This window comes from Centroberyx gerrardi, chromosome 16, assembly GCF_048128805.1.
Source record: "Centroberyx gerrardi isolate f3 chromosome 16, fCenGer3.hap1.cur.20231027, whole genome shotgun sequence".
Classification (NCBI taxonomy): Eukaryota; Metazoa; Chordata; class Actinopteri; order Beryciformes; family Berycidae; genus Centroberyx; species Centroberyx gerrardi.
In genome coordinates, this window is record NC_136012.1 from 26248707 (window position 1) to 26272129 (window position 23423).

At 40.3% G+C, this 23423-nt stretch overlaps 1 protein-coding gene across 1 annotated transcript in view; it reads right to left on the reverse strand.

Annotated features, from left to right (window-relative positions):
- The window catches only part of pde6a (phosphodiesterase 6A, cGMP-specific, rod, alpha), a 41126-nt gene that overhangs the window by 13550 nt on the left and 4153 nt on the right, over nucleotides 1-23423 (reverse strand). Inside the window, exons 3-16 of the mRNA XM_071899956.2 lie at nucleotides 22302-22443; nucleotides 17860-18012; nucleotides 15988-16077; nucleotides 15105-15245; nucleotides 13474-13548; nucleotides 12599-12663; nucleotides 12411-12477; nucleotides 9254-9301; nucleotides 7422-7571; nucleotides 5524-5667; nucleotides 3941-4006; nucleotides 3319-3465; nucleotides 1831-1938; nucleotides 92-201 (exon numbers count right to left, since the gene is read on the reverse strand). Of these exons, the coding sequence (XP_071756057.1) occupies nucleotides 92-201; nucleotides 1831-1938; nucleotides 3319-3465; nucleotides 3941-4006; nucleotides 5524-5667; nucleotides 7422-7571; nucleotides 9254-9301; nucleotides 12411-12477; nucleotides 12599-12663; nucleotides 13474-13548; nucleotides 15105-15245; nucleotides 15988-16077; nucleotides 17860-18012; nucleotides 22302-22443 (1506 nt within the window). The remainder of the gene's footprint in view (nucleotides 1-91; nucleotides 202-1830; nucleotides 1939-3318; nucleotides 3466-3940; nucleotides 4007-5523; nucleotides 5668-7421; nucleotides 7572-9253; nucleotides 9302-12410; nucleotides 12478-12598; nucleotides 12664-13473; nucleotides 13549-15104; nucleotides 15246-15987; nucleotides 16078-17859; nucleotides 18013-22301; nucleotides 22444-23423) is intronic.

A 23423-nucleotide genomic window follows, 5' to 3' on the forward strand; every position in this document is an offset into this window, starting at 1 on the left:
TCCCTCTCCCTCTCTCTCTCTCCCTCCCTTCCCCCCTCTCTCCCTCTCTCTCTCCCTTTCTTCCCCCTCTCTCTCTCTCTCTCTCACTCACTTCATCTGGTAGAGGTTGTTGGTTCCTCGGTGGTCGATATCGTGGCAGAGGCCGGCGGTCACCATGGCCATGCACTCCAGGTCAGTGTAGTAACGCTTCAGATCACCTGTCTGCACATACACACACACACGCACACACACACACACACACAAGGGGATTCATGTTATTAATAGTGTCCATTAGGCATGCATTCATGAATTAACGCATGCACACATATGATCACATGTACACACATACAAACAGTCATGCCCATTTGCAAACATGCACACAAACACACACACAGGCAGGCATTCACGCACGTACACACACATACATAATATACATTAATGCATGTAATCACACACACACAAACATATACATATACAGTACATACATGTAGATATACACACATGCACACGCAAAAGAAATCTTATCTATTTCATTCATGAATGTCCACAATAGTAAAGAAACAGAAGGACAAAAACTGTGCAGAGAGAATTTTATAAGAGTTGGTTAAAAATACAAGACGCACACACATGCATGCACACACACACACACACACACACACACACACACGTTAACGGGGTTTCCCAACAGGGGCTGTCTAGACAATAATGACACTCCATGGTTTCCTTATTAATGACCAGCTCAGGCCACACTGATTCACTTTTCATGTACAGACACACAGACACACACTCGATGATGTCTCTCTCTCGTGCACACACACACTCACACACACACACACACACACCTATATGGGCGCACGCACATAATGGTAAGCATGCATATTTACATTTCTGGCATACACACATAAAGAAACTCATAAACATGGACACAAACAAACACATTTACAAGGGTGCATGCACACACACACACACACACACACACACACGCACGCATGATCACATACACACTTGACACTACACACTAGAGTTCAGGAGGCCTCATTACAGCCAATGAAGCGTAGAGATGGAAGTGAGGGCAACTAAGGAGCGGTGATAACAGGGAATGAGAGAGGAGGAGAAGGAGGGATCATTATTTGGGTGAGAAGGAGGTAGAGAGAGGAGGAGAAGGAGGTGAAGAGAGGAAGGAAGAGATTATTTGGATCAGATAGAGGAGGAGATGGGGAGGAAAGGAAGGAAGAGAGAGAGAGAGAGAGAGAGAGAGAGAGAGACAGGATGGATCATTCCCGAGTGTGAGAAGAAGGTGGAGAGAAGGAGAGGAGCATGGAGAGATGAAGAGATGAAGAGAGGGAGAAAAGAGGAGGGATGGGAGAGGAGTTGAGGAGGAGGAGAAGCAGATGAAGAGAGGAAGGAAGAGAAAGGAGGTTCATTACTTGGATCAGAGAGATGAAGAGAGGAGGAGAGATAATTTCTGAGAATGAGAGGAAGGTGGAGAGAAGGAGATGAATGTGGAGAGACGAGGAGGAGAAGAGAGGAAGAGAAGGAGAAGAACATGGAAAGAGGAGAAAGAGGAGGGATTGAGATGAGAGGAGGAATGGGGGGGTGAGAGAGATGTGGCGAGATAGGAGGAGAGATGAGAGGAGGAAAAGATACGAGGAGAAAGGAGGAGATGAGAGAAGAGAAGGAGGAAGAGGAGAGATGAACGGTAAGACTGAGAGAAGGAGGTAGCAAAAGAAGGAGAAGAAAAGGAGATGGAGTAATGATCACTTGGGGAGGAAAGAGGGGAATGATTGAGAATGAGGAGGAGAGGAAAAAGAGGAGAAGGATGAGTAAGGTTATCTGTCTGTCTGCTCTCACCATCAGCAGGGTGAACATGGTCTGTCCGACGTTGAATCCGTGTCTCCAGTTGTGGTAAGTGATCTTCCTGTAGCCTTTACTGAGAGAATAGATGAACCGCACGAGCACCTGGAACACACACACACACACACACACACACACACACACACACACACACACACACACACACACACACACACACACACACACACAAAAGCAAAAATTGGTTGAGCAGCTTAGGGCAAAGAGCTCATCCCTCCATATCCTAGAACTAATGCACAGCATGTCCTCATCAGGAACTACCCTATCTATCTATCTATCTATCTATCTATCTATCTATCTATCTATTTATCTATCTATCTATCTATCTATCTATCTATCTATCTATCTATCCATCCATCTATCTATCCATCTATCTATTCATCTATCTATCTATCTATCTATCCATCTATCTTTCTATCTATCTATCTATCTATCCATCCATCTATCTATTTATCTATCTATCTACCTACCTCTCACCCTACCTACCTACACAACTACCAAACTACCTGCATCCCTAACTAACTAACTACATACCCACCTAACTACTTACCGATCTAATTAACTAACCAACTACAATACACTGCAAACCTAACTACCTATCTCTATCTTCTTATTGACCAACCTACCAAACTATCCTAGTGTTTACTATCCTATCTTCCTACCTAGCAAAATAACTACTGTATGTTTTGTTTTATGTGCTTTTAATGTTTGCTTGTATGTTGTCTGAAACTCTGTATTGCTGCTATCTTGGCCAGGGCTCCCTCGAAAAAGAGATCTTGTAATCTCAATGGGACTCACCTGGTTAAATAAAGGTTTAATCATTTAATAATAATAACCACCCACCTCTCTGGAGATGGAGAATTTAACAAACAAACAATCAAACAAACAACCGAACAAATTAACAAACTAAATAACTATCTAACTAATTAACTAACTACCTAAGTAACTACCCATCCATCTCTCTGGGGAAGTGGAATTTAAATAACAAACAAACAAACAACCGAACAAATTAACAAACTAAATAACTATCTAACTAATTAACTAACTACCTAAGTAACTACCCATCCATCTCTCTGGGGAAGTGGAATTTAAATAACAAACAAACAAACAACCGAACAAATTAACAAACTAAATAACTATCTAACTAATTAACTAACTACCTAAGTAACTACCCATCCATCTCTCTGGGGAAGTGGAATTTAAATAACGAACAAACAAATGAACAACCGAACAAATGAACAAACTAACTTCCTAACTACCCACCCACCTCTCTGGGGATGTGGAATTTATCCACCATTTTGAATTTCTAGCACATCTGGATACCATATCTGATGGTTGCATCTAACTTCAAGGGATGTGGAACTTATCCACCGATGTGTTTGTAGCACATGTGGACACTACATGTGATAGTATATATATATATATATATATATAGTATACAGTACAGTGTACTAACTACCCACCCACCTCTCTGGGGATGTGGAACTTGTCCACCACTTTCAGCTCGTAGTACATCTTGATGCCGCACTTCACCAGCTCCAGTTCGGTGTGATGAAAGTCGTAGAAGTGAAACTCTAAGATCTCACACTTCTTCGTGTTCGGCAAAACCTCCGACTGCAGACAGACAGAGCGATAGTAGACCGTATTTTAATATCAGTGATGAGCGACTGATTTTTAGAATCATTTAGTCATGGTTGTAACGTTATCGCCTCTTCCTCTCTAATACACCGACTGTCTTTTATGGTATAATTCATACAAATGAGTCTGTTTCCTTGTTTTGTCAGGGAGGAAGAAGTGATAATGTTACTGTCTTTTCTCACAGAAGTAAAATAAAATTGGTTTTCTCTTCTTGCTTAAATACCAAACACTGTTGTGAATTTAAACCCGGCCAAATTGCCAAAATGGTTCTGTAACCAGGGAAACCACATGATTTAACCGCTCTGATGTTGTTGTTGTTGTTGATTTCACTGTTGCTGCTGTTGTTGTAATTGTTTTGTTGCCAGTGATCTTATAGTTATGGTTACTGCTGTTCTCCATGTTGTTGTTGCTGTTGTTTTAATTGTTGTGGTTGTTTGTTGTTGTCGTTTACCAGAATCTCCTGGAGCTCCTCCTCCTCGCACTCGTCAGGTTCCTTCCCCCATCTCTCCCTGGTGTTCTGGGGAAACACACACACACACACACACACACACACGCACACATCATCAGCGCTCACCTTGGATGTAATAGTTCAGTATCAATCAACTCACTCTTGCTCTTAGGCCAAACCAGCTTCTCTCTCCCTCTCTTTCTCCCTCTCTCTCCCTCTCTTTCTCCCTCTCTCTCTCTTTCCCTCTTTCTCTCCCTCTCTTTCTCTCTCTCTCTCTCTCTTTCTCTCTCTCTCTGTCAGTCTTCCCATTGACAGATCGCCTCATAGAAAATCTGACAGCCTGTTTCAGCTTATAAATGATGCTCACCTCCTGCTCATATCACCCACATCGACCGACTGGTTTCAGACTGGTTTTGTCTCGTCTAGCACTAACATGGCTGAGTAGAGCAAGGCACTAAAGTGTCTTTTTCTCCATTTACTAACCAGTAAATTACAGTTATCATCCCAGCGACACTTGTTGCAGTAGAAAACCATGTCTCTCCCTCTCAGTAGCATCTCTGTCTGTGGTTATTAACAGTATATTGTGAATTTTGTCCTTGCAATATTTGTTGCAATATCTCGTTTTTATAGTTACTAGGATTAAACCGATATATCTTATTGCCGATTTATTGGGCCGATATTGGCTTTTCAATAAAATTCAGATACCGGCAAGTCAGTGTTGCCCCCTGCTGATGATGGAGGTGAGGATGTGATTTTTCAGGAGTGTCAGTCTGTAAAACCTGCAGTGAAACCTGCCTCACTCTGCCTTAAGGAGCTGCCAACACACCTTAAAGGATTTCATTTGAGTTTCAATGGAAAGTTTTAGTGTCCCCATGAAGGTCTAAATGCTGTTTCAGAGGCTTTTCCACCCTGACAGGAATAACAAGTCTGGGGGAAACGCTGAATCCTTGTTGTTTTCTGGAATTGTTTGGAACTTTTTGGCATGAAAATGGTCAAACTTAAAAGAGGGGTATCATTTGCTTTTTCAGCAATTTTATATAATTACTTAGTGTCTTTAAAATACATCTGTTAAGTTTTTGTCAGTAAAAATCGTTTAGTTATAGCTTTAGCTATTTACTTCCCAGCGTTTGTTTCCCACCTACAAAAAAAATAGGTTGTTTTACATAAGCAGCTTCTTATGCTAATGAGCTACTGCTCTGATTGGCTGGCCATTCTGGAAGGCCCGGCCTCCTCTTAGCGCTGATTGGTCGATTTCAGACAGTCCAGTGTCTACATAGACACTGGAGCAAAATCTGACTGGCTTGTACAAGGGGGCGTGTTTTATAGTTGGTGACTGTGGGGAAATGGCATAGTGACATGATTCAATTTTTTTACTGTGATTACTTCACACCTCCAAGTACTAAAATCACCATAAAAACTAAGAATTGCCACATCCTAGGATACCCCCCCCCCCCCTTTAAATATACAGAATATCAGCAACATCAATCCCAAAATCTCTCTACTGGTATTGGCCTGGAAAAACCCATGTCGGCCGAACCCCACTAGTTACTAGAGAACCAGGTCTCGGTCTTTCTGTTTTTACTAACCAGTACGTTCTGGATCTCGTCCTTGCGGCATTTGACGTGGTACATCACCATGTCCTGGAAGATGTCCTTCCTGTTCTCTAGCTTGTACATCTTGTCGTACGTGTCGGTGTTCAGCACCGACCAGCCCAGGAACTGGGTCAGGGACTGGACATGGGGGTGTGTGTGTGTGTGTGAGTGCGAGTGTGAGAGAGTGTGTGTGTGGGTGAGGGTGGATGGGTAAATGCGGGTTTTTACGCGTGTGAGTGTGTAAGAGCATGCAAGAGAGAGAGTGTGTGTGTGTGTGTGTTATGGGAGTGAGGAGGAGAGGGAAAGAGAGAGAGAGAGAGAGGAACAGAGAGAGAGAGAGAGAGAATTAACATATCATATATTAATATAGCAGATTATTTATAGCACCCATTGTGCCAAAAATCTCCCAATTCCCAAAATCAATTCCCACCATCTACTTGGCACAGTGCACACAATACTCCTACATAAATTAGACAGTAATTACAGAGTGCATGAGCCTGGCTTTATGTAAAAACACACCAGACACTGCTGGAAAAACACATTCAGCAGTTTTTAACCCACTGATACCATTAAAGAGGTAATCTGTGAGTTTCTCGTCTTTTTTGGTTTTGCTGACATCTTTGGTGCTCAGCGCTCATCGCTTGCTGTGTTTTTGCACTTCACTACCCAGAGATCAGCTGTCAATCAAACAGTGTGGGCAGAGCTTGGATATTCTGTACAGACTTCAATTATACAAACATTTCTCAAGAGGCAGAGCTGCTTTGGAGGCAGAAATAATCTCTGTTGTTGGTTGAGATAAAGCACAGTTTTTCTTTTGGAGCACAAGTTAGCTTTCTGGCAAACTTGAATGGCAAAGAAGGAAACTCTGGTCAAACTATACACAAAAATATTAATGCAATGACTTTCTTTTTTCATTCATGACCATGTCATTCATGATGTTGGGAGGTCAGCAGCTAGCTAACTAGCTTACCTAGATAACTTAGTATGGATAGATTGTATTTTCGATAAGCTTCATAATATCAGCTCCTCCTCTCTTACCTCTTGTCTTTTCACTGAGCTTCAGTCTAACGTTACTTAGCCAGAAAAATTGTGGTTCTTTGGCTCCGCCCACTGAGGTTTAACTCAAACTTTTTCCTTGGGTTTTCTGTTAATGCAGTTTGAGTTTCTCTTTTCTCTGTCTGTTCAGTCATGGTGGCTATCGCTGCTCACGCTAACTACCCAGTTCTTCTTCTTCTGTTTATTCCAAACAAACTGTGTTTAGAACAGCAAATGGAAAAGCTTTCATGAACTAGATATAGGCTGAATCACTAATTATATTATAGTAATTGGCAAGTAGCAAAAACGAACATTTATTTATATGAAAATGCTGAAATGAAAATGATTACTTTGAACTACTTGATTTAAAAGGACAGCAGGATAAAACTGGGAGCAGAGAGGAAGATAGAGAAGCTTCAGTAAAAAGCCTTGAGGCCCAATGATAAATAATGCAGACACTCTGAATGGCCTGGGTTTATTTATAAAGCAGTGACTCAGTGTTGTCACACACACACACACACACACACACACACACACACACACACACACAGATATGCACGCACACACATACAAACAAAAATGGAAGCACATGCACACATTTATATAAAGACACACATACACACACAGATATGCAAACACTCAGGTGGATCGATACACACACACACTCTCACAAGGGCACGTGCACAACACACACACTTGCGCACACATTCACTCTCACACTCATACACACACACACACACACACACACACAGCCAGACAAACACAAATTGAATCACAAACAGAAACAGTCTCTCTCTCTCTCTCTCACACACACACACACACACACACACACACACACACACACACACAGCCTGTACCTCCATCAGAGTTTCGTCCATTTCATCAAAGGGTTTCCCGTCCTTCCTGTTATAGAACGTGGCCACGCCCACTATCTCTTCCTTCTTGTTAACGATTGGCAGAGAGAGAACGTTCTTAATGGTCCAGCCGGAGTTATCCAGAGGCTCTTTCTGCACACACACACACACACACACACACACACACACACACACAAAGGCAGATAAAAATCTATTATTTCATTGTCTTTCACTGAGAATATAGGCTACTTCATCTAAATTGTTACTTCTGTAGGCATAGAATAAGCAGCTTTTTCAGGAGATGTTAAATGGGTGTATCATATTATTATTATATTGTTTTTTTAACATCATTATTAAAACTTCATCATTATTATTATCATGATGAAAGCAGATACCATGCAAAATGTATTGTTTCCTCTTAAGTTCAAGGGAAATATAAGAGGAAACAAGTTTGGAAAAATCATGTTTTGCTTTTTTAGATGTAAAAAGTAACAAGGAGCGGTCTGACAGTTGGTTGAGACACTAGAGCTTTGTGTTGTAATAAACTCTACCAACTCACTTCCACTCCTTAAAAGGAAAAATCCACCTTAAAACACTTTAACACTGTCAATAAACATCTATAGGTGATGTACGTTGCATTCCTGGCTCCATTTAGTAGTTTGTTGTGTTTTTCTTCTTGGTGGATAACCGGCCAATCGTAGATGAGGTGACGTCACCTCCAGATATTTCCAGTTTGATATGAGAAAATGTTTCAGGATGTAAAACATCAGCGGTAAACGTCAGGTTTTGGTGTCAGTCCCTCAGAATCAAAGAGCGAGGGCTTCTTTCTAGAGCCGCCATTTTGCACCGAGAGACGTTCAACAATCATACAGGGAGAAATCCATCGTAGAAGAGGAGAGAGACCAGTTTCTCCACCCACAGGAGCAGGAGAGAGACCCGAATGCAACGCAGCTGCTCACTAACTGGCATAGAAGTAGAAGGAGGCAGGTTCAGGGAAAGTGGGTTCACCCAAAAAAGTAAATTACAACACTTCATCACAAACTAACTCCTGGAATGTGCTGAACATCCCAGATTGATGAGATCTAGCAGTGGAAGAGGATCTGAGGGGGATTTTTTCCTTTAACATTCAGGACAGAACGGTCTGCAGTACTGATGCAGGATAAATGCATGAAGAGGGACTTACCACTGTATCAGACACTGAGTATAATAACGATAAGTACAATAGCAGCTTTATGGCCCTCAAGAAACCAATTTAAAACGATATGGTAAGGAGAGCAGCGGATGGGGGGATATATTATTAAAGTAGAACTATACGGCAGACTGTATCTTTACGATTGCTCTCAAGTGGCCTCTTACAGTACATCAGGCCCATTATACAGCTACATTAATTTTTCATACATTACTTCTACATATAGCTCTACATTATTTCTCTTAACAGGGCTGGGAAGTAAAGGATTACACCTAATGCAATTACTGTAATCTGACTGCAAAATCCTGATGTAATCTATTAATTACTATAAAAACATTACATTTACTTGGCAGAAATAGGGGAGTAAATGATATATGTAAATGAATGAATGTGAAAAATCTTGAAATAACAATTGATACTGGTTGTAGATGATGATAAAACTATTCAACATACAGTCTCTAAATTGGATTTCAGTCATTTACCAGCATATTTATTGGATTTGGAGGCAGAGATTGTAATACTGAATCTGGGTTTTCTGGGAATTCACTAATTTGTAAGCACTGGATGTTGAAAATGAACTTCCCATCCTCGTCTTGTAGCCTGTTCTGAGGATAAAGTGTGTTTTTTATTTAATGCTCCATCTTACCTGGAATTCGAAAACTTCATCCTCGGCCGCATTCATTATGTTGCAAATCTGTTGAAAAAGAGAAGGAGAGGATGAAGGATGAAGGATGAGGTGAGAAGAAGATAGAAGGAGATTTGATTTGGTTTGGTTCGATTCAGCTTTGGGCAAAAGGAAATATACGGTACATGTTCAAATATCCATATACAAGGCATATCTATAGAGGACAAACATTAATTTCCAATGCAATCCCTGAAGGCAGGAGGGGGAGAAGTGAAGAGGAGGATCAGCTATGGAGGGAAAGGCAGTTTAATTTGATGGAAGGGGGCGGGACCGTTTAAAAATCTGTGATGGTTTTATTGGTTGGAGTTTTTATTTATACGCCTCCTGGTGCAGCATGAGGTCACCATTAAAGATATTCTGTTTTCCAGGAAGTAAAAGTATTTGGGAGTTCATTTCATGGAGACTTTAAAGAGTTTCGCTGTCCTTCAGCCAGTGAAGCTTATTCAAAATCCCTTGTGTCGTCTCAAAAAAATCCATTAGCGCCAATCTGACGTGTCTTTTTTCTCAATTTCTGAAAAAGTCGTTTTTTTCCAGGGAGGAGGAATGGGGGCTTTCACCTCATATAAGATGCAGAGGAGGAAAAGGGAGGAGGAGGAGAAGATGAAGACGAGAGCGGGAGAGATGATGGCGAGTTGAAAAATGAAAAAGAAGTAAAGACAACGAAAGGACAAGAGGAGGACGGGGAGGGGTGGAGGCAGAGGGAGGGGCGGATGGACGAGCGGCGGCCGGCTGAGCGGTTTGGGGGAAAAGCGCGGTGTGATTAATTACAACGGCCACAGAAATTACAATTATACATCGCAGCAGCGTGAGGCTGTGCACATTTCATTTCCACAACGGCGTGCACACTGACAAGTGTGTAATAAGGCCTAATGGCGTTCTGCTCGTCTGCCCACCCGCCGCTTACAATGAAGATATTTTGAAATAAAGATATTTTAAAGCGCACCGGTCTTAAATGGACTCTCTCACTCTGACAAGGGAAAGTTGTGGTCTAAAACTTGGGATGAGAAATAAGAGAAATAAGAATTTTGTTCTTCCTCTTGAATCCAGTAAGGCAGAAGAAACACTAGAAGACTTTAAAAACACATTGCATCATAGTTTCCTGAAGATAATTGTATTTGTATTTATTTTATGTTGTTTTTATATCATTTTCTGTAATCATCCATATATTAATGTAGGTTTGTGTCTGTTTTTTCTCTTTGTTTTTGTTGTTGTGGCTTGTGGTTTTGGTATGACCTGTTTTTATTTTTTTTAATGCATGTCTGTTTAGTATTCATTATCATTCATGTTCCCTTTTTATTTATCTTTTTATTTCATTTTATTCCATTTGTCTCTTTTCCTTCTTTGTGCCTTAAGTCTTGTGTTGTTTGATTGTGTGTTTGTCTGAAGGAAACAATAAAAACTATAATTGGGAAAAAAAAAAACCCCACATTGCATCACAGAAAAATAACACCAGATTTCACAGATTGTTTTTGTCTCTCAGTTGTAAATCAGCTCACACTAGACGATTAGACAAGACGGGGCGTCACACACCTAACAATATAACTGAGATCATCCCGCTGACTCCTGATACATCACTGATGCCACAACCTCTAACCTCATTGTGCATTAAAAACTACGAAAAAACACCATAAGAGTATTTGGGTTTTTCCACTCCAACTGTTGTGATCGGCAAATCTGGTGTAAATTGGCCCGATAATCCTCCAGTGTGTCTTCTTTGTTGGTATTGCTTTACTTTATCATTCCCCTGCTGAACAGAGCGGCCGCTGTTCGGATTCGACCTATTCATCAGACAATTATTAATTTGTTCTTTCATTCATTCAGTCGTTCATTTCACCGAGGGGTTACAGAAACCGTTCCTATACAAAAAGTCACATGTTCAGTGCCTGCAACAGCCAGCGTGTTTCCATCAGCAGCCATGTGACCTGTCACACTGTCCTTCAGCAAGACACCGCTACCTGCCTGATCATTCATTATACTGTAAGTCACACTGTAAAAGGTCGTCAGCTAGATGCCTAAAATGTAAATCTAATTCTGCCTCTTGCCTTCATTTAGTTGATTTAGGAGCTCCGAGGACTCGACTCCCCACAGTAATATTAGAAAACCCTTCTGTTACTCATCCATAACAGTAAGGAGGAGGAACGGGAGACAGCAGCTCACTGAGGCTGCAGAATGGCCGTTAACGTCCACTTTATGATGATACATGAAAAAAGTCCTATGCAGGTTACTTTTAATTAACACTACAAAAGCCAATACAATACCAAGCCAATGCCAGCTGAGTACAGTTGTGAATTTTAGAACTGAAATCTCTCAGCAGTCAAAATATTCCTGCATGACTTTTCTTAGAGCCACTTTCTGTACAAACCAGTGAAATGTTGTTGGCCCTCTCTTAAACCCCAAAATACACTTTTCTACTGTTAAAGGAAGAGGAGAAAAAGCCTAAAATATACCTAATGTGTACAAAACTTTAGGTAACTCTTCCCCTTTATACACAATCCTGTCTCAGCAGTCTAAAGGCATAAACATCCTTCTTTAACCTGCTTCCCCTCCTTTATCTCCTTTATCTCCTTTATCTCCCATCTTCCCTTCGTGACTGAAGTGGATTTAACTGTTGAAATCAATAAGGAATCAGAAGTTTCCACCTGAATTCACCTGCTCAACCTGTTTCATGGCAAGAGCAAGTGTTATAGTGTAGTATTTTGTACACAGTGTAGAATAGTGCAATGATAGGACAATGATATTTTGACAAAAATCTCCAAACTGGTTTCATGAAATTTTGTGAAATGAGCATGAAGTCTTAAAATGCAAATAACGAGATCCAGGCCTGAAAAGTAGGAAAAATACTTTAACTTATTTTTCTGCTGTGAAAGAAATATATATTTTTTTCTAATTTAACCATAACCAAACTGTTTCCGTTAGCTATACCTAACCTTCACCCTTATCTTAACCAAAGTTGTTGCGTGTCCAATTCGTTTTACTGTCACATAATCCTTTCATGGTGGAGGAACATAATCTTTGAGCTCATTTCACAAAATGTTGCGAGACTGTGTTGAAAATATCACAGCAGAGTTTTCCTTAAATAAAGGAAGAGGGGAAAGGGAGGTGAAGAAAAGACACTGACCAGTCCGTTCTCTGCTACGTAGGTGGGCAAGCCGCTGACCAGAGCCCAGTGGTCAGGTGCAGGGCTCCTGGGGACAGAGGGTACATGAGAACAATTTCATCATCATCATCATCATCATCATCATCATCACCACCACCACCAACAACAGGAAAACAACCAAGAGAGCACAGCTGTGTGTTGAGACTCACGGTATGACTTTGATGTCCTCTTTGCCGTGGAGAATGTAATCAATCACTTTGTAGAAGATAACTTCCTTTAGAAGACAACCGATATAAAGATTATAATCCAGAACAATCAAAGTGATAAACTGCCTGATCCTTAACAACCCTCCCTGCATACTGTGCTTACATGATATGGTATAGTATAGTATAGTATAGTATAGTATAGTATAGGTAAGATAGCATGACAATATTAACTGTTTTGGACAGACACTTACCAGTCAATATTCGAATACTAAAGTTTACTGAATCTTAAAAAATATTCCTATTTTGCAAGTTCACAGTCAAAGTGAGACTCCTCTGCAAGTAAATATCTCAAGATCAACAGTAAATACAGTAATATTCCAAAATGTCAACACTATCTGCTGTAATAGTACTAGTAGTAGCAGTAGCAGTAGTAACAGTAACAGTAGCAGTAGTAGTAGTAGTAGTCATAGTAGTAGTAGTAGTAGTAGTAGTAGTAGCAGTAGTCGTAGTAGTAGTAGTAGTCATAGTAGTAGTAGTAGTAGTAGTAGTAGTAGTAGTAGCAGTAGTAGAGGAGGTAGTAATAGAGGTAGTAACAGTAACAGTAGCAGTAGTAGTAGTAGTAGTCATAGTAGTAGTAGTAGTAGTAGTAGTAGTAGCAGTAGTCGTAGTAGTAGTAGTAGTCATAGTAGTAGTAGTAGTAGTAGTAGTAGTAGTAGTAGTAGCAGTAGTAGAGGAGGTAGTAATAGAGGTAGTATTAGTAGCAGTAGTAGTAGCAGTAGCAGTAGTAGAGGAGGTAGTAATAGAGGTAGTATTAGTAGCAGTAGTACTGTCAGCACTAGATTTAGCAGTAGTTGTAGTACCAGTCAGTATTTCCTCACCCTGCCATCAGGAGTTTTGGGTCCATCATAAGGTGGAACCTCTCCCATCAGGACTGGCCACAGGTCAAAGAACTCCTGCACACACACACACACACACACACACACACACACACACACACGAGAGAGACAGCAGTAGATTTAGAGTTAGTTGTGTTGCACAGCCAGTGGTCTGGATCTAAAGGCTTCTTCTGTTGTTTCATTATTTAGCTGCACTTACACTGTAGGTACAATCTACAGCTCCGCTTCGCCTCAAATGCTGATTACAGCTCCCTCTCAGCAGTGTGTCATATTTTCTACTGTCTTCACAAAGTGCTCAGTTCCCCCAAGATAGGAGCCCAAAGCTGCACTACTTATATTTATTTTTAAGTGTTAAGTGTTTTATTCATGAAATCCAGCAGACAGCCATCTGTGGAGGCAGACAACATGTGTTTGTTCTCAAATAACAGGTGTTACGAATCGAATGGCAGCTGCTTGTAATTAAGTGATAGCCACAGCCAATAAGTAGCATTTATGACAACATGTTACTTATCGGAAATACATATATAGTTAGATAGTACATAGATAGCACTGATCAATAGACTTTTTAAGTATTCGCTTGGTTTATTGATGTAAGCGATTACAACTCTGGAAAAAAAGAGAGAAGAGAAGAAAGTCAAGCTGTGCAGACGAGACACAGAAACCCCAAAGGAGCTTCTGAAAATATCTTTCCTCAAAAGAGAAGGAGAAAGAATATCTAGTCAACAAACAGAGACACAAAAGACATTAAAATCCAACCAGGATGAGAACGGTACTGTACAAAAACAACAATGCACAAGCTTTATGAACCGGATATAGGTTGGATCACTGTTGTGTTAGAGCAGGCAGAGAGAGTAGAAACTGGCATAATGGACATTTATTTATATGAAAAGATACCCATAGTGCATTTTCTTTTGGGATGTTTTGCGGTGATACCAGTCTGTCTTTATCCCTTTTAGCATCTTTAGCATCGCACTTATGCACTGCTGCACTTCTTTTAAAATGTGTATTTTACTTGATTTTATGCATCCTATGTACTTAACTTTATTTTTATTATTATTTTACAGTGGATTTTATTTCCCATCTTATGTTATGCATTCCTCATATTTTTGTTGTTATTCAGTGGGTTTTATTTTCCATCTTATGTTATGCTCATTCTATGTCTATTTTCATGTGAAGATGCATTTTATGTATTCTATGCTCCTCTTTATCTTATTCTCACTATCATTATCAAGTTTTATGTGAAGCACTTGGTGCATGTAATTTCTCTGTTGTAAAGCACTTTGAGCTGCAATTCTTGTATGAAAGGTGCTATACAAATAAAGTTTATTATTATTATTATTATTATCATAGTTATCAGTTCTTTTACAGTTCTTTTTACTGTCTTTTGACACTTGAAAGAGAAAAATGTGCGAAACTTGACTCCGCTAAAACCCTGACACACTAAACAAATATAGAATAGATGTGTAGATTTAGCATACGACAATCTAAAGCTACGCAGCTTAAATAGAGATCCACCAGCAGGGGATGATTGTGCACCTTTCTGGCGTTTTTATTTGTTTTTGGTTTATTTTAAGATTAGCCCCGCCTCTGGGTGTGTATCCATGGTAACCCACCTTGGTCTTGGTCATGTCCAGCAGGCCCACAGAGTAGCGGTCACAGTTGAGGAAAGCTCTGACAGTGTACAAGGCTTTGTGGAACTGCCTCTCTATGTCTGTCAGCTCCTCAAACACCTTGCTGGCCGACCACAGCAGCACCTGGACCATGGAACAGAACAGAACAGAACAGAACAGAATAGAATAGAATAGAATAGAATAGAATAGAATAGAATAGGATAGGAAATGGAAGATAAGGAAGAAGGATGTTTTTATATATTTATTTCTCTGCATTCTTGTATGTTTTTCCATGTTTATCTGTCTGCATACTTTTATATAGGCCGTCACTCGTATGTAAATTCTGCTTTTATTCAGTTTTTAACTGTGAGCAAGAATATAATAAATTCAACTTCCACTTCAGTAGAAAGTTTAAGGCTGCGTTCACACCGCAGGCCTTCAAGCTCAATTCTGAATTGCTGCTCATTTCTGATTTTTTTTTTTTTTTTTTTGGATGACTGTTCATAACTAATCTAGGATATAACCCATATCTGATACCAATATGAACTGACAGCAATGTTAAAAAGACACACATTTGCGGAGTAACAGAAACAAAACACATCACATCCATTTCTGTACGTTTCTCCTGCTTGTTTCCAACACACTTTGGTTACAGTCCTTTGAGTTTTGACTAAATTGATTATAAAACATCAGATCTGTGTCACATGTGAGGGGGAAAAAGCAGAATTGGGACACTTTTAACTGCAGTGTGAACACAGCCTAAGAAGCGCTAGTACAAGGGCTTATGAGTTTAAGTTTTATGAAAAATAAAAACCTAACACTCAAAATGAAAGAGGCTAAATCACTTGTAGACATCATGTTTTGAAGTATTGTTCTCCAGACTCACCTGCCCCCTCCTGGTCTCACAGTTGTGCAGGTAGCTCAGGTGGAAAACCCTCAGGACCAGGTTGGCAAAGTTCAGGTACTTGTTTAGAGTCTGGAAGAAACCAAAACACTGTCAGCGCTCAGCTTTCATCAGTCAGCGATTTGATTTGGTCTGGGAGGAACATTTTCAGCTGCAAGAATCAAACAGCAGTGCTGAGGGAAAGGTACACTGATATATGAAGTAACTGTTAAACAAATCTATATATGAAGGGTGTCAGTCCACAACCCTCTATATACAATTTTTTTTAATTGTTACATGATGTTCATTGGTCAATATTTGAAAAATGCAGGTAGTTACATCTTCAAAATGCCCCTATTTTATCAGCAAAGGTCCTAAGATAGCTGATAGCGGTAAGACTTTATAATAACGATCACTAATAAATGGTGACTTAATCATTATGTAATACTTATTAATTATCATTTAATGGTAAACTACAGCAGAATGGCTAGAAGATTATGGAAGTAGTGATGAAAATTGGCTTCAGGCTGTATCTATTATGTATATATATATATATACATATATATATATATACATATATATATATATACTAAGGTGCTGCATGCTTTTATCATAAGAGGTTTTGTAAAGGAAAAAAAAAATTAAAGAAAAGACATTTAAGATTTTTGTGAAGTTATAGACTGAGGTGTGCGTTGGATTACTCTCTATCAGCCAGCCAATTACTGCAGGTAGAGAAAGTTCTGGTCTTTTGGGAAGTCACACAGAATATAACAAAGGTAGATGGAGAAAAGATAGGAAAGCTCAGAAGAGAAATATCCAAGGGAGCCAATGTAAAGAATGACCGTGTTATTAAGCTGAGAGGACGGACAGTGTCTCTGCTTCATGCTCCAGTACGTCTGTTTAATACTGCCTGCTTACAGAAAGGTGCTCTTTGGAGTCAAGGGTGGAATCTGTTTTCCGGAAAAGAAAGCCGAGGCAGGATTTTATGTGCAAACCTTTTTATTGCTGTGGCTATCCTCCATGCTTCAGCAGCGCTCAGGTTCGAGCCAGGAAGGCAGAATTCATTGTAGTGCAAGTGAAGCACAGCTCATCAGGAGCATCTTTGCTGAAACACGTAGAGTAGCTGCAGCAATGAAAGGCTTTTTAACTCTTGGACATAAAAGAGTGCTTTCGGTTTATTTTGCTTAAAAGTGGCCGGGTTTCATCGAGGCTAGATAGTGGTGTTTTTTTGGAAAGTGTGCACGACACATGCTGCTGTTAAGTAACTAAGGACATTTACTCAAAATACTGTACTTAAATACAGTTTTAAGGTTCTGGCACTTTACTTGAGCATTTCCATTTTGTGAGACTTTCTACTTTTCCTCCACTACATTTCAGAGGGAAATCTTGTACTTTTTCCTCCAGTACATTTATCTGCCGGCTGGAGTTGCTAGTTACTTTGCAGAATAAGGTTTTACATGCAAAACATACGATAAGCTCATAAAATATGTTGCATTGTTAAGAGTTTAAACTCCCCAACAGTAGATGGAGCAGTTAGACCGACAACATTAAAATACTTCTTACAGGTTAATGCATCAATAATTTAACACTCTGAAAGAATGAGTACTTTTACTTTTGATACTTCAGTACATTTTACTGCTAATACTTTTATACTTTTAATTAAGTAAACTTTTGAATGCAGGACCTTTACTTTTAATGAATCATTTTTCCATTATGGTATTGCTACTTTTACTGAAGTAAAGGATTTGAGGACTTTTTCCACCACTGCTGTTGGGATTGGTAAAGGAGTAAATACAGTAAACCAGTTCTGGAAAGTAATATATGAAACAGACTTTGTGATGGTAGTGAAAGTGGCGGCCCGGCAGCCGGTGTTACCTCCTCATCCTTGGCGGTGAAGCGCGGCCCGTCCAGTTTGTTGATGGCCATCATGACGGCCACCATGTCTTTACCGTTCATGATGGGGATGGCCAGGAGGTTCTTGGTCTGGTACTCCGTCAGATTGTCCACAAAGTCACTGAAATGAGGATTCTGTAGTGAGAGAGAGAGAGAGAGAGAGAGAGAGAGAGAGAGAGAGAGAGAGGAACCAAAATGAGGATTAATGAGTGTGTTTTATGTTACATGATCCATTTAATCTGCATTTGTTTACGGTTATTCCTTACAGATTGTAGTATTAATCATTTTGTTTGCTTATGATTACTAATTATTGTTACCATTATTTATGTAAGCTTTGTCAACATAAGAATTACTTTCCATGCCAATAGAGCTGATTGAAATTGAAATTGAGAGAGAGAGAGAGAGAGAGAGACAGGAAGGCAGAGGGAGAAGTGAACTGGATTTAATTCCTCTGCTCTCTGGCTGCTCTAACTTGCTCTGCATCCACCACAACTTTTAAACTCAGCTTTCATGAACACCTGCATCAGGTGGGTGTTGGGTTTTTGGATTTTGTTATTTCCGAGTTTGGGTACGTTCCAAAAACAAAAAAAAACGCAGAGGTCGGGCACAGGTAATAATAATATAGAGTATGCATTAAATATACCGCCTGAGCACTAGACATCATTTCAGCATTGTGTCTATGCTTTACTTCTCATGTAGCCCAGGATCTTTTCAGGAATGGGTAGCCCAGTTTTAGACCAAGCAGTAAATACTTTATTACGTATTTAAACAATACATAAACAGCTGTAAATATCACAAATATGCACCAGAGAAGTCCAAGATAATGCTTTATTTTTGTAATTTACCCAAGAAGCCGTAGTCTAAGATGTAGACATTACTAAACTTTTAAACCCCATGTAGCCTTATTTTAGCCTGTCTTTTTACATGGCTAATCAACATAACATTTCTCAGTGGGATAACTTTCAACAATACACTTTTTATTTGCCTTTGCTCCCTAATTGTGTGTATTCTGTCAAGCCATCTTACTCCCTCACCGCTTTGAACCCGTTTGCCACCAAATCAACCAATCACATTCATTCTCTCTATCCTGTATCTATCTTTCTTGCCATATCTGTCCTTAATTTATTATCAGTGTTTAATTTGTGTATCTATTTTAGTATTGGTAATCGAGGAGTTTGAGCGGTGGGCTTGTGACTGGAATTCCTCCGTTTGCATCCCAGACTAAATTACTATTTAATTAGTGTATCATAATACAAAACTCTGACATCTCACCAGTTAGGTACCACATAATTCCTCAAAAGGAAAACTGGATTTTCCCATACAGGGGGATGGAGCTGAAGTGCAGCAATAGTGCAGCAAGCATCTTGTCTGAGGTCAGTTTTAAAGTTTTCTGCAGCAGTGGGCAAAATCAGGCTGACGGAGTCCAAGCTGATCCTGGATCAGCACCGGTAGCTGGCTTAACTACAGACCGGAAAATCTAATACACAAAGCTGTGCCAACGGTCTGGACAGGCTGACAGCTTGTTACTGGGTGACCTTTGACCCCCTAAAGCCCACAGAGGTCCTGATCCTGCTGGTTATCCTCAGCCGCAGCACTGCCTTCACCTTCGGCCCAGAGCTCTGCACTTTGAAAGGACCTGAGTGGAAGTTGTGTTTTGATATGGAAACACAACTTCAATTGATACACTTATTTATTTAGTTATTTGGTACTAAAAAAAAAAAAAAGGATCCCTCACACTTCCAGCTGGGTTTTGCTAACATTATGGAGAGAAATAGCCAGGTAACCATGTAGGAACGACACTTACATACTCACAAATTCACAGATTCACAAATGGAAACTGTACTCCCTATAATACTGTAGTATTTGTAGTACTGTAGTATTTTTCATTGTGCGCACAGTGTCAAAGCGTCCTCACAAGCCAGAATCTGAATGAGGTTTAGAGATAGCAATCAACATTACATACTTACTATATAACTAAATATTAAGGTATAAATTCAATATTATATATATGAAAATTGAGGTGAGATATTTCTTTTTTTTTTTTTAAATCTCACCTCCACAAATTATCAGTTCTATTCTTCTATCTAGCTTCTATGCTTCATGTGTTTCTCATCACACAGTATTTCATCACTGTGTTTCATCACTGTGCAATTAAACTATAATCAAAACAGATATGAACTTCACCCCCGACGGAATCGGCCCGCCGGGATATGATAACGATGAGTGGGCGTATCTATTCCACTGTAGAAAAACAATAGAGTGCAACAGAATAGATTAAAGGTGCGCTGTTCCGCTGAGTCTGTGAAAACGGCTCAGGGCCTGCGTGACCTCTGGGAGTAATCCAGGATCGCTCTAATTCAGGACAGATTAACCGGCTTCATCTGCACCCACACACTGCACGCACACACACACACACACACACACACACACTCCCTCTGTCGGCCTGCCTCCTAACCATACCTCAATTTTAATAACAACCAGATTTATTTTGTTAGAAATAATGTGATTATTATAGATTCAGGTTGCTTGGTCAATCCTCTCTATCAACTGCATACAATGTGATGATTTGAGAGAGAGAGAGAGAGAGAGAGAGAGAGAGAGAGAGAGAGAGAGAGAGGTAGATGAAAAGGCTGAGTAGTGGAGGGAAGGATGGACGGAGGATGAAAAGATGGACCAAGGGAAGAAGGGAGGGAGGGAGGGAGGGAGGGGGGTGTTCACTAGGAACGACGTAATCCCAGCAAAACATAATTCCCAAATTCAGCTCTCATACAGGAAGACCGCCCGGCTGTCTGACTGGTCGACCGGCCTGTACTGGTTTGGACTGGGACGGAGGGAAAGACAGCGCTGCAAGACCCTGATTCTCTCTGCATTACTCTGCATCACCGTCCTCAGCGCATTAGCATCATAAAGCCAACCAATTATACGGGAATATTAGCTGTTCCCTCGCTGCGGCGGCTGAAGGCTTTGATATCAGCCCGGTTGCCACATTTTCCCATTTCGCCGTCGTGTGTGTTTGCAGGAGGCTGCGGCGTGACGGAGGGTTTGTAAAGCATGATGATGTTTGTTCTGCGGCGGCAAAAACAGGCCGCCGGCAGATAAAAACCAAACAGAAACAATCAGCTCGGGCCCGTTCTGGTTCGTTCATCAGCGGCGGAGCTTTCTCATCTCCCATGAAAGGAAGTGAGTGAAGTGATACGGAGGACGGCTTGTCATCCATCAGTTATTTTGGAGCGGGATACTGTCTTATTAACTGTAAATGCCACAATAACCTGTCGTGCAGGTGTGGGCCGGGAGGCCGCCGGCCCAGCAGCAGCATGACAAACTTGCAGTGTGCATGGGAATAAGCTTGCCAATCATTTTCAAATGTCAAAGGTATTGGCTGTAATGAGATTGAGCTGGCTTTGGTAGGCGGGGGGGGGGATTAGAGGCAGAGACAATGTGGTGTAGCGTCGCCCTCTGGTGGTCAGACAGACACACAGCAACAGTAGACTGCTTTCCACGCACTACTCTAGCAGGTTTTTTCATTATTTACTTATCGGTGAGTAATATTAACGTGTGAATAACATTTAGAGGTGATTTGTAAGCTCAAATCAACAAACTGGGCTTTTGATTCCATTTTATAAAAACTTTGAGTAATCCTTGGCCCTGGAAGGCGCTGTTTTGGCTCAGTGAAATGACTCAACAGGTTTAGCATTTTAGTGCCACCTATTTAAGACATATAGTATGCTGCTGTGTAGCTCAATAGGTAAAGCATAGCAATAACATTGCCAGGATCAGGGGTTTGATTCCTGCTGGGTCCCACCCAAAAATGTACACACTTATATAAGATGTATTGGATAAAACTATCAAAAGGCATCCATGTTTTTTAAAGGAAAACTACACCCGAAAAAACAAACAGCTGATGGTCCATTTAGTTGTTTGGTGTATTTCTCTTCTTCCCGTGGATAACTGGCCAAATGAGTACAACACAACGTCACGTCCAGATATTTCCAGCAGCTTTGATATCAGAAAATGTTTCAGCGATCTAAAAAAATCAGCGGTAAACGTCAGGTTTTGGTGTCAGTCCCTCAGAATCAAAGAGCGAGCGCTTCTTTCTAGAGCCGCCATTTTGCACCAAGAGACGTTCAACAATCATACAGGGAGAAATCCATCGTAGAAGAGGAGAGAGACCAAGTTATGAGTAAGGGGTGTGGGTCATTCTGGGAAATGTAGGAAATCACTGACTGAAGTTGAGGCAGGTTGAGGGAAAGTGTAATAACTGGAATGTATTGAACATCACAGATTGATGAGATCTAACAGTCGAAGAGTATCAGATGGATAAAAATGGATAAACTACAGTGAAAGTGACCCTGCTGTGGGTCCCATATCAGTACCAGATGAGTCTTTTATCTACTACTAGCACACACACACACACACACACACACCTCTGACACATCAGGAACATTGATCATCTTCTTGGTGGTGGCCACATGGCCCACGATGCCCATGTCCAGCGGGTAAACGATCTCACTGTCAGGTTGCACCAGGCAGTCGTCCAGCGCGGCGTCTTTATGGACGTTAAACAACCTGCAGAGAGGAGATTTCAACAAACAGTTCAGCTCCTTTGATGAGAATGATGAAAAAAAACACAAAAAAAAAACAGGAAGGTTTCCAGGTTATAGGCTGGATAAAACATGCTGGTTTTATTATAAACCAGAGAGGCACAAACTTTTTTCAGTATCAGTGGCTTCATGCTACATAATAGATTATAGCTTTTCATGTCTTACAGCATCGACAGGTTTGTTAATATCTTTACAGCATGATAGTCATCTCAACATAAAAGCTTAGATATAATAAAATAACATCAAAATAAAGCGGACAGAATATTTTATCCTTCCACAGAAACCTTTTGAGGGCTAGTAAAATATTTTTTGTGGCCATAATTTGGCACTCAAACCCAGCTTTGACTTTTGACTAATCGAGAACATGTTTTAAACGTTTTGGACTCCCTTTGACTTCCTTCATGACATTAACATAATAAACACATTTATTTGCATTTGTAATATGCTACTAAGGTAAACAGCAAATAAAACCAGGTTTTTAAGTAGTGATTTAAAAGATGACAGGGTATATATTTGAAATGTATCTGTGAACACTGGATCATGATTCAATGTAAATTTGAAAGACTGTAATATGTAATATGTAACCCCAGGTGTGTTGATCCTGTGGGTCACACCCCTCTCCACACCTGTGACTGATCTGGCACTTATATGGATGATTGTATATCAGCACTATGGCACTTTTGGTTGTAGTTGTCTTGAGAAAGATTGGGTGACCGAAACATTGAAAAATAAACCGACGAAGAAGTGATCCTATATGTGCGCAAATCTGTTGGAGAGCAAAACCTATACCAACTTTGGTGTTTAGCCTAGACCAGGATTGGGAAGTAATAGTAGTATACATAATATATAATATATATAATTAGGGCTGAACGATTTTGAAAAAAACATCTAATTGCGATTATTTTGACTGATATTGCAATTGCGATATGATTTGCGATATTAGAG